The following is a 12,273-nucleotide window of genomic DNA, read 5'->3' as shown; positions in this document are numbered from 1 at the left end:
GGAGCAGGGACCAAACAATGGTACCCTATCTCATATAGGAGGTCATGTTAGGGGATTGGCTAGGTGTTGCAAGAGGCTTTCTAGGGGGGGGGGGAATTCAAGGTTTTTATCTCCTGTCATTTATGTGCATTGTGGAACAGCTGTTCATAGTAAGTCATGGTCTGATGCTAAAGTAATCTCAGCACTCCATTAAACACTCACCCTCTTCTGTGTGGTTTTTTTTCTTTTTCTTTTCCAGAAGAAGAACCAGCACATTCCTTATCGGAACAGCAAGCTTACTCGTTTACTGAAGGATTCTCTAGGAGGAAATTGCCGTACGATAATCATAGCTGCCGTTAGCCCTTCTTCTCTGTTCTATGATGACACATATAACACTCTTAAATATGCCAATCGAGCCAAGGACATCAAATCCTCTGTAAGTAAACTTTTTTCATAATTTTGCTTTCAAATTATGAAATGGTGTTTGTTTGTTCTGATTGAGTGGATAATTGCAACAGGAAAAAGATACTGACCTCTCTTTTTTGCTTCATATTTTTAAATATTGTGGCAATCTTAGTGAGCACTTTTTCCTTTTTCTTTTTACGCAAGCAGTGTCACAACTGCCTTCTTTGCTGCTTGTATTTTCTTATCTTCCCTTCCCTCTGTTTCATGGCATTGTTTCAAAGGGGAAAACAATTCCTTGATACACTTGACCTACGTCCAATTTCCCTTCTCCCTTCCGTATTTTCCTTCTTCATCTGCAACTCCTCAATGCATATCTTAGGCTTTTCTCAAGGGTATCCTTGCATAAAGGAGATCCTGGGAGCGGGTGCGGTTACTGGGTGTCGGAATCTGCAGAAAGGAGTGGGGAATTCCCCCCTGAGGTGAGCACAGCTTTGGATGCTGCCCATGGGGTTGAAACTCAACTTGGGCTCAGCAAAGTTTATCTGGCACTGGCAAAAAAAGGGCAGGTGGTGATTGTCACCAATTCATCCTCCTCTCCAGCCCTGGGAAAAGCTGTTCTGGAGGATTGGGGGAAACTCCAGAACAATGTGGGAGCAGCAGGAGGAAAGAGTAATTGGTGATAATCGTGGAGTGGAAGTCTGAATCCAAGCCATGACTTTTATTATGTTTCGGCATGTCTGGATCCATCCCATTACCTTTTTGTTACCTTTGTTTCATCAGAGGGGTTTTGTGACTGATGTTTGTGTTGCTTGGTGTGATGGTCATATGGTATGTTTTCCATAGCAAAGGAAGAATATACTGTCTTCTGATGTTTGTGAAGCTGAACTTGGTTTTGTCTTCACAGCTGAAGAGCAATGTTGTAAGCTTGGACAGCCATATAAGTCAATACGTTAAGATTTGTGAAGAACAAAAGAAAGAGGTATGTCACTTACTAGAATAGTTAATGTTGCTTGAGTTACACATAAAGGATAACAGCATAATTAAAAGAAGGCATTAATTGTTGTGTAACCAGATTTCCAGAAAACCTGGTGTTTCTCTGCCATATTAGGTGTAATGTAGATCATTACTATGGCTTTAAAAATTGGTTTTCAAAAAGCTGTTTAAAGAAACTCGTGGAATACTAAAAAATGAGATGCAAACTGCACATAACACCCGTTTCTTTCAAAATACACTATTATCCTGTTTCAGATCATAATGCTGAAAGAGAAACTACGAGTCCTTGAGTTGGAAAAAACATCTTCTCCTGACAGACGTGCCACAGATCAACAACAGGTGGAAATTTCAAGGTTAAAAAAAAAAAAAAGCTTACTTATTGTGTTGTCTTGTACAAAGTTATGACATGATCCACAAGTACCTGTGTGCATAAGATGACAAAGTGCTTGTAATACCTTCTCTCTTGATAGCCTTAGTTGGTCAATGGTACCCTGTCAGTCAATGTACCATAACGCATCTGGTGACTCCTTAACAGAAAGGCTCTTCCATACTTCCATATTGCTATCCAGTGGCCTCCTCCATTGCCAATATTTAATGTACAAGCTACTGGGGATCTATAGGGAAGTCGAGTTTAACACCTGGTCAATAAGCAAACTCCCATATACCTGTATGGTCCACTCCCACACGCAAAGGAGGGAACATTTGGTTATCTTATTGTGCCCATAAAACAGCCATTGTTCTTTTCTTGATGGTATTGCCTTTAATCCTGGGATAAGGACTCAACACCTGAAAATGCAGGTCCCTAGTTTTAAGGTTACCTGTCCTTAACCTTGAATGCTCAGGTGCTTGATGTAGCCTTTGCCCAGCTTAAGTTGGTGCACGTGTTGCTGGAGCCTGAAGATCTGGCCATGGTAGCACGTGTCACAGTTACATCATAGAATCGGAAAACTGTAGAGTTGGAAGGGACCACAAGGGTCATCTAGTTGAACCCCCTGCAATGCAGGAATATTTTGCCCAACTTGGTACTTGAACCCACAACCCATGTCAGGACTGTACTCCCCAGAATTATGTTTAGTCAGAACCAGGGATAGGACCTTCTCAGTTGCTGCACCCAAGCTCTGGAATCCCCTTTCAAGAAACATTCACCTTGCCTCCTTCTTACTAGTTTCTTTTATTTGCCATGCTGTTGAATTTCCTTTTTTTAGAAAGGCTCTTCAATTGTGTTTTTAAGCTGGGGCAAAATTTGTTTAATTTTGGGATGGAAATGGTTTTCAATGGGCACTTTTATTTTTACTCTACTATTTTTACCCTTTTTGTATTTTTTAAGCATTTGTATTGTAACTTTTTAATATTGTTTTAGCCACCTTGGGCTCTCTCAGAGAAATGGCCAATAGAAATGTTTTCAATAAATAAATGTAATTGCTGTTCACAGCTATATTTTCTGTCTGTGCTCTAGAAATTCAGTTAGGCATAAGGAGAAAAATTATGCCCAGTAAAATCTCTCTTTTGAAGTTCTAACGCTGCCTGGTGCTGTGGAATCACAGGGGCAGTGGAAGGGTTAAAAGTGCAGCTGTGCAGCTTGTGCATGTTTTGGACAGTGGGGTACTTATCCAATCTGGCAAAATCAGGATTCCAGGAACTGGGAAGCAAGCACTAGCCAAAGAAAATGTGGGGATATATTCCATGTAACCGTTTTGGTTCGAAATACCATTTATTTATTTTTTTAAAAAGGAATTAAAAAACTACAGGGGTGTATTTAAAAAAAGAATCTTCGCCTGTTAAGAGAGAATCGCTGCCGACTTGTTTAAAAATAATCTGGAAAATTATGTTTTGCAGAACTGTGTATATAGCGAGACAACTTTTTAATGACCCTTTTCTGTATAATAAACACATTAAGCAATTTTACTCTTTTATATCTCTGACATAAACTAAAGCTGCTATAACTCCATATATAGACAAATATCCCCAGGGAAGGATCATAGGTGCTAATCACTGTTTGTTACATTACAGATTTTTACAGTCGAACTTTCCCATGGTAACCCGCATTTTAATGCTCCAATTAAGAGGTTTTTAAGCTACTAAAAGCTGTCAAGAAAGGCACACCTGTTGAAACACGTGAAATCTAAGTTCTAATAATTTACAGCTGTATTGACAACCTGAATTTATAAGATAAAACATTTTTATGCTTTGAGACAGAGCCATTTTAGATCCTTTCGAGCAGCAACTATCACAGGGTTTCCTTCCAACTCTACAATTATATTATTATTTTTGAGGGTGGGGAGGGGCAGCCTGCAAGAAAACTATGCACATGGCTCTACTGCAGGCTCAGTTCACCTACCTGCCCACCAGCTGATGACAATGTTTCACGAGACATCTTTCCAGAAAATCTCTAGCATTGCTTTGTCAATACAGCATTTCCCCCTTTGCCTATTCCTTTTTTTCACATGCGCTAAACTCAGTGTTTTGCACACTGGCGCTCCTTTTTGACCAGGTGCCGCTTAGTAAGCCACTTGAAAACTTGCTGTAGGCAAAGGTAAAGGGGCCCCTGACCGTTAGGTCCAGTCGCGGACGACTCTGGGGTTGCGGCGCTCATCTCGCTTTACTGTCCAAGGGAGCCAGCGTACAGCTTCCAGGTCATGTGGCCAGCATGACTAAGCCGCTTCTGGCGAACCAGAGCAGCGCACAGAAATGCTGTTTACCTTCCCACCAGAGCGGTACCTATTTATCTACTTGCACTTTGACGTGCTTTCAAACTGCTAGGTTGGCAGGAGCAGGGACCGAGCAACGGGAGCTCACCCCGTCGTGGGGATTCGAACCGCCAACCTTCTGATCAGCAAGCCCTAGGCTTTGTCATTTAGACCACAGCGCCACCCACATCCCTTTTTTACTGTATCAAACTTGGAAGCAAATAAAGAGAGGTGGTCACATCTGAGCTCCTTGGTTAAGCTTTAGAATGGCATGCACAGCTGATTGTTGCTTCAGGTGGTAAAGGCACAGCGAGTGTTTAAGCAGATATCACCTGACTCCTGTCCTTGAGATTAATGTCTGAATAAAAACCACACTGCTACGTGAGGACTTTCACTGCTGGTGTACCATTGTGGCGTTCTGGACCTTAATAGGACCTGACTCTCTCCCCCCCCCCCCCATGCAAAGCCTAGACCAAAACAAAGGGGTTTGTGCTACTCAGTCCAAGAACTTGGCCTTTTGATATACTTACATGGAAGAATATGGGGACACGGGGGTTTCATTTAGATCTGGGGATTATTTTATTAGTTTCCCTGATTATAATGCACTTCTGTCCTGGATTCCAACCTTCCCTTTACCTGTTGGGTTATGGAAATGTGGCTTTTTGATCAATACGTCACCATGTTGCACTAAATGTTTAAATGGCAGGAAAGAACAGGTTATTTGAGACACTGCCTTGCCCCTTATATACTCAATAGGTTGCTGTAAATACTACTGGACTTCCATCAGCCTCAGCCAGCATGGTCAATGGTCAGGGAAGGTGGCAGCTGTTGACCAGCAACATTTTTAAATACTTTTTAATGTTTTTATTCTATGGTTTTATGTTTTGTGGTTTTATTCTGTAAACCGCTTTGGTATTTTTATGATAAAGCAGTGTATAAATTTTACAAATCATCACCATCATTTTATAAACAAACAAACATCTGAAGTGCCACTCCTACTTTAAAGCTTTAACCTCTTTTGTTAAACATATTTTTTAAAAAAATTGAAACTGCTATTTCCCACGGTGTAATGCCCTTGACAAAAACACCCTGCACTGAAGCTGTGTTTTGTGTAACTCGGTCCTTTTTTTATGTAAATGTTTGGGGCAGGTTTAGAGAAATTTTGAAGTGTGTGTTCGCAAATCGAGAGGAAATCAGGCAAGAGTTACTGAAGCTTGAACTGCGCCATAAAGAAAACATCCTTAAAACCCATTATCAGAAAAATTGCCATGAACAAGTTGAAATGATGTGCGCTCCGGAGAGAATGGAGAGGGTAAGCTTTTAGTATGACAGTTCTGCTGTCCTTTCTGCTGTGTTTATGCCAAGGTGTTAGGGCTAATGAAAAGAATGTGGTTCTGACCCTGTGTATCTTCTTCCTGCAGTTATCCAGGGCATCTTCAAATGAATTACATTGGTTAGATCTTTGAGGGCTTCACTTGAACCCTCTCCCACTGAAATGCACAAGAGCGTTGCAAGGTTGCACTGGCTATCCTCCACCTTCCCCAGTGGCAATACATGTGCCGGCAGTCATTTGAAGCAGCACCATGCACATTCATTGAGAGAGCTGGCACCATCTTTCCACGTGCTTTTGGTGTATGTGTGGGCTCGTGTGAATCCTCTTAGCATGGTTTCTAATTAGAATTCACCTTGTCCTCCTGTCCAGTTCCCCCCCTCCTCAGTCCCACCACCTGTGCGGGAAATTTCCCTTGGGGATTCAAGTGCAGAGGCTCATATACCAAATTCTCAATCGGTCTGACTTTATTTAGTAAAGCATCATCGAACAAAGTTCAAAGAGTCTACCAGAGCTTTATAAATAGGCGAGATGTAGGCTACATCATCTTAGCTGTTTGTCCTCTAACTGAATCCCTTTCGGCCACCCCAGCACCTCACCATCTCTTCATCCAACCACAGTCCTTGAAATGCAACTTGTTCAACTCACTTTCACTGTATCTATTAGAACTCTTCTTGCACCTTATATGGAGTTATTTTTTCACTTTAAACATTCACCTATTAGGTTCCTCCTTAACTGGTTCTTACCAGTTTTGTAGTCAGGTTGCGCTCCTGAATTCTACCTCACACTGTGTTGCTAAGGCTCTTTTCTATGTCCTCTGACTTGTCTGCATACTTTTTCCTTGGTCCCTGCTTTTCTTGTCAACTCTTGTTTCCCATTCCTTTGGCCTTCTTGCTGCTCAAACCTGCTGGCTCTTAGTTTACTTTTTGGGTGCTGTTTCCTCTCAGTGGGTCTCCCCAGCATTACTTTTTCTGCCCCTCAAGGTCTGCCAGTCATAGCGTTCTTTCTCTACTCTTACGTTGCTTTCCCCCACTACACAAACTGAACCAATTTGTGACATTTCTTCAAGAACGACAGGAAAGAGGGCTTGAGCCTGAGCCGCCAGTTTTTATTCTGTGTGGTGTAAGAGGGAACTTTGTACTCCTGGCTCTGTGCATTTTACGGATAGGCTTTTTACTTCTGATTTTTTTATTATCATACATTGTTCGTATATTGCCTCACATATAATGTGGCTCAAGTGGCTAATACTTAAATGTATAAAACCTCCCTCACATAGCAGTTAACTGTAAGTGACAATCTTTGAAGTTCTGTTGCAAAATAATTTTGTGTGTTGGGTTTTCTCAGACATCTGCTTTCAATTGAGCATAGCCTTCTGAAATGGAAGGTGATATAAATTTCTTCTGTTGAACTAAACAGGAAATATTTTAAACGCTGAAATGCAGGGTACGTATACTGGCAGCTTTTTCTTTGGAAAGCCCTCTTGCTCTTAATAGTCAAAATCATGTCTTAAATTCGGGAGTTCAAAGAGCATTTGGGGGCCGTGTTCTTCAGAAATCACACTGGGGGAAAATATTGGGTTCACATGCAGAACATTCAAGCGCCACCACCCCCTGCATTCCTTTTGGGTTCAGGCAAAAAAAAACCTACCGGTAAATGAATTATTTGGACCAACCCTGTTGCTTATGATTTGGGAGAGTGTGGGCTGAACTAGCTGATACAGAGAGGGAACGGCTTGCAACTGCGGTCACCTTCCCCTCTGGTAAAATCTTAAGTTTTTTTTTAAAAAAATGTGTGTGTCTTTATTTTTTGGTAAAAATATTTGCATGCCACGGTTTCACAAGTGGTTTACAACAATTATAATACAATTAAAACCACACAAAAATTAAAACAGATGGCATCTCACTGGGCTTCGCTGACGGCAACAGCCAGTGAACTCCAGCACAGTTGAGGAAATGGAATAATATTGCATCATGTGTTCTGTTTTGCAGGTTGTTACTGGAAGGACGAGATGCTGGGCTGTTGCTTTGGTAGTTTGTAGTTCGCCATAGTATCCGGTTCTGTTTGAAACTTGGGTTTGTTTTGTTACAGGCGACTGACAAGCACGACCACCGGCTTGCGTTACTTAAAACCCGGCGCTTGCAAATAGAGCAGAGGGAAGCGGAAGAGACTAAACGCTTTGAGGACAACAGTAATTGGTTGCACCGGGTCGAAAACGAAATGCGCCTCCTGGGTCAAGATGGCCATGTTCCTCAGGTAAGCTCCTTTGCCACTGTGAGAACAGGATACTGGATTTAGATAGGTCACTGGCTTAATCCAGTAGTACTGTTCTCATGTTCCCTTTGGCTCCTGGGAAATATTTTGAATGTTCAAGTGAGAGGGATTGTTCTTTATCCACACTCCAGACCAAAACCCAGGAATTTGCTTGGGAAGGCAGAACTGAAGGAAGATGATGTGTCAGTGAGGGCGAGCAGGGAATTGGTTTTGAGCTGACCCTTCAGGCCAAATCACTTACCATCTTGCTTCATGTGTCCTTCCTCGGTTACTTAAAAATAGTGCTTGCTAACTGTAAGGGTTTCCCATTTGCAGATAGCTGCTTTGTAACATGGTATAAGATAGATGTTTTCTGTTGCAATTTTCTCTTTTAAATCTGCATGGTTTTTCACTGCTTTCAGTGAAAATAGATTGATCCCCCCCCCCTTTTTAAATCTCAAACAAATTGCTGTGCTTCCCTGAATAGTAGTGTGTCTACAATAGACTATTGTAGTTTCTTGTTGTTCACGTAGCATAAGAATAGATACTGTCTTCATATGAAAGAAAAGAAGAAAACCAGGAAGCGAACAAAGAACCTGCCTTCCATTTTCAAACAAGCCTATAAACAAAATTGACCTGGTGTCTGCTGCATTCTTCCCGCAACCTCTGCCACTGAAATAATACCTTATCCATCTTAGCCACTGCTGAAAATGGAAGTTATTAGCATGTAAAATGTGATAATAATTGGGAGTCGCAAGGATGAGAACCATGCTTGATGAATGCTGGTATGCCCTCACTGTCACTGAAGTTTAGTACCAGATCATTTTTACCAAATCACTGGTCATTTTTAAGGACTTAATCTCAATTGTGTGTGGATTTTTTTTTGGGGGGGGGGGTTCCCGCACCCTCCTCCAGTCTGGAAGCTTTCAAAGCACCAGTATGCAGGCAGGGTTTCATACTTTGCTTCCCTAGCAGCCCCAGACTTAAGGGGCTCCAATAAGAGGTCTCCTAGGTCATTCATGTACCTTGGTTCATTTGTATTGACGGCCATCAGCTCTGAGTGAGATTCAATATAACGTTAATTCAAGAAACATTGTTAGCTATTGTTAACGCAAGGGGAAGTAGCATGATAGTACAAATCATGTACTATGGTAGGCAAAAATTGCACGAGATTTCCCTTGGCCCAAGCCAACAGTTAGTTAACGGCATGGCTGTTGCCACAATTGGATGCCACCCTCTTGACCTGTTCCCCATCACTTGGCAAGACTTCTGCTCTAGAAGTAGGACTGTTGTTTTTCAAAGTAGTAGCATTCCTGTCATTACTGGGTTGGCTGCCTATGAGCTTGGCTTAAACATGGCTCCCTTTTCCAGGAGCTCATCCGAGATCTGCAGTACTGCCATTTGAAGTTGGAAGTGAAAGATTTGAGAACTCAGACTGAATACATGAGGACTCTTGCATCCCTCCAAGAACAGCAATATAAACAGACAGAAAAGTAAGTCGGCGTTTGAAATGCCATATTTTGAACAGCTTCCCTATTTAAAGCTTTTGACATATGTGAAGGCTACAAATAGGCTAATTTTACACACAAAATTGTGTTACATTTGATTAAACTTTCTGTGGACTGCTTTTGAACAAGAGGTCTGAAAGTAACAATGCCAACAAAGACAATGTTCTTTTTCTGTCCCCTTCCGCAAAGCTGAACAGATTGCTCTCCAGTTCTTTCAGGATTTCTGGTAGGAACTCTTTGACCTTTTAAGCTCAGTGGTGGCCAATCTCTTTGGAAGGTGTGCAGCAAATCAAATCCAGAGCGTGAGGGTGCCATTTTGGTATCCATTGTAGTCTAGGCAGACTGCTGTGACTTCATAGCTTTGCTTCTTGTCTTACCTCTGGAACCAGGAATAAGGCAGCCCTGCAGTGTGGAAGATGTAGGCAGGAGAATGTGCCTAGTCCCATTCTGTGGGTGGCTAACCTTTCTTTTCTGGCCTGAAGGCCAGATTCACTTTTGGCCAGTGATTCAGGGGCACATGCCAGTGGTGGGTATCTCATGCACCACAGTTACCCAGCCCAGCCCTCCTCTTCAGCTGATTATAAATGGGGGAATGGCTCCCCACTCACCAAACAACGACTTGGCCAAGGGCTTGGGACTGTCCTTGAAGACAACTCTGATACTTCAACAGGTCCAAAATACAGAAGCCAGATTACTGGCTCCCTTTGGAACTCCCATAACTCCTCTTTTAAAACGGCTGGTCTTAATAGAGAAGCCTATAGAATAGATAATGATAAATGCATTCTTTGTAGGCAGCTGCTCAGTGGTGCCTAACAATGAGGTGATAAATTTCCAGTATGACTACCTACCTGGTGTGGGGGACCTGGTTGATGACCTATACCAAGATCTCTCATTTGCTTTAAAGGTCACCACCAACACTTTGAATTGTGCTCGGAAATGTACTAGGAGCCAGTGTAGGTCTTTCAGAGGACGGGTGTTATATGGTCTCAGCAGCCACTCCCAATCACCAATCTAGCAGCCGCATTCTGAAACTTCAATTAATCCAGAATGCAGAAGGATCAACTCAAATATTTTTAGGGTGTAGGAATCCTGTTGATAATGTAATTTGGCACCTAGGGATAATGACCAATATATGTTCCTATAAATACAATTACACAAAAGCAGCATGCAGTGCTATCTCTGAGATGTTTGTAGCTTATTTACCGTGAAACTTTTCGTTTTTAACAGAATACTAAGTGCTTTGCTTCCTGTTCTAAGAAAGCAGTACGTAGCTTTGAAAACAGCGGGGTAGCAACAGTGCTGTTGAGGGATGACTTTCAAGGTGTTTGCGCAGCTGATTCACAGAGAGAAGCCGTGGTCTGGGCTGACCAGATGACTGAAAAAAGAACCAAAACAAAATGATTCACCAGTGATGTCTGCTATCATGGCCTTTCCACAACTTGTGAGTTACCAGAATACTCCTTGCCGTAAGTAGACAATTGTCTCTTTTGTGTTTTTAAGATGTTGCACCTTCCCTAAGGAAAAAGTTCAAAATTGAAGGTAGATTTACATTGAGTGTTGGATCCAGAATGCCCCTGTCCTGAACTGAAAGACTGGAATTCCAGCAGAGCCACCTGTAGCTCCCATCCTTGGAGGGTCACTGAACTGACCAGAGCAGCTTTTCGCTAGCAGGAGTGGCCTTGCAGACAGAATGCTGATGACAGTGGTGATCTTTTTATTAAAGTTTAAAAAGTACGTAACTATGTGCACCAGACATGGTGAGACGCAAACAAAAAGAAAAACAGAACCCATGCAGAAGAGAAAACAAAGGGGGGAGGGGTAACCCAAAACTGTATATTTTACAAGGTTATTGTACTTCACAAGGGACGCCGTGGCGCTGTGGTCTAAACCACAGAGCCTAGGGCTTGCCGATCAGAAGGTCGGCGGTTTGAATCCCCGCGATGGGGTGAGCTTCCGTTGCTCGGTCCCAGCTCCTGCCCACCTAGCAGTTCGAAAGCACATCAAAGTGCACGTAGATAAAATAGGTACTGCTCCGGCGGGAAGGTAAACGGCGTTTCCGTGCGTTGCTTTGGTTCACCAGAAGTGGCTTAGTCATGCTGGCCACATAACCCCAGAAGCTATCTGCGAACAAAACGCCGGCTACCTCGGCCTATAGAGCGAGATGAGCGCCGCAACCGCAGAGTCGTGCGCGACTGACCCCTGGCCAAATGTGACTAAAGCTAACTTTAGTGTAGCAGCTAAAGTGTAAGATAGCAAAATAAGCCCTTTCCCTCGGAAGTGGTAGGCCTCATCACCTCAGGAATATCTGCCTATATCACTCAACTCTTCCTAATGTAGCAGTTACAGCCTTGCGAAAACATCAGTTCTAGGGTGGGCATTGAAATGAATCTGCATGTAGCTTTTCTTCCAGCTTCACCGAAGAAACTAGAAAATGCTGATATAAGCCTTGATCCAGATAATTATTTAAAGATACCTGTGTACAGTAAGACCTTTGCCTTCCTTTTTTGTAACCTTTCTGAATTCCTCCACAGTGCTTGTGATGTTTCATTTGGGAGGTGGGCTGTTTTGTTAAGATAAGAAGAATACCACCTGTACACCTGACGAATAAGGGTGATTCGACAGATTAAAGCCAATTTGTTAGTTTTGTGCTACTTTCCTAGTGCAGTGCATTCATCTTTTGCAGATATCCTTATCAGTCGATAGTCTGGGCATTTGTACGATCCGTCCAATTTATGCCATAACAATATATTGGGCATAAAATGAGAGTGAGGCACCTTTCAAGTCAGTTTAGTAACGTTTCCTTCTGTGGCTTTCTGTTGGAAATGTGAGTGCTAATGTTTGTACTGACTCCTCCTTGATGCGGTAATTTTCTGCATATACTTTATCGCTACAACTTCTGCATCCTGGATGCTCCCTTCCCTAGAGACCATTTCAGAGCAAGCAGCGATGTAGATAGGAATTGCGGGGAAAGTTGCAAGCTCACTAGTGAAAATAATTTGATTTATGTGCAAACACAAGGGGGAGAATTGCTGTTGGTCTTTCCCACGCCTATGGTTTAGAGAGTCCAAGGTGATCCTGGTATTCCTTCTATAATTAGAAGTCAGAATCGGCAAACTCCCCT

At 42.5% G+C, this 12,273-nt stretch overlaps 1 protein-coding gene across 1 annotated transcript in view; it reads left to right on the top strand.

The window, feature by feature from the left end:
* KIF18A (kinesin family member 18A) overlaps positions 1-12,273 on the top strand; it is a 40,122-nt gene that overhangs the window by 12,614 nt on the left and 15,235 nt on the right. Inside the window, 7 exon segments of the mRNA XM_033151187.1 lie at positions 239-415; positions 1,289-1,363; positions 1,633-1,730; positions 5,214-5,376; positions 7,483-7,647; positions 9,016-9,137; positions 10,380-10,618. Coding sequence (XP_033007078.1) covers positions 239-415; positions 1,289-1,363; positions 1,633-1,730; positions 5,214-5,376; positions 7,483-7,647; positions 9,016-9,137; positions 10,380-10,618 — 1,039 coding nt within the window.

This window comes from Lacerta agilis, chromosome 1, assembly GCF_009819535.1.
Source record: "Lacerta agilis isolate rLacAgi1 chromosome 1, rLacAgi1.pri, whole genome shotgun sequence".
Classification (NCBI taxonomy): Eukaryota; Metazoa; Chordata; class Lepidosauria; order Squamata; family Lacertidae; genus Lacerta; species Lacerta agilis.
Note: the sequence above shows the minus strand (reverse complement) of the source record. Positions and strands in the feature narration are given on the sequence as shown.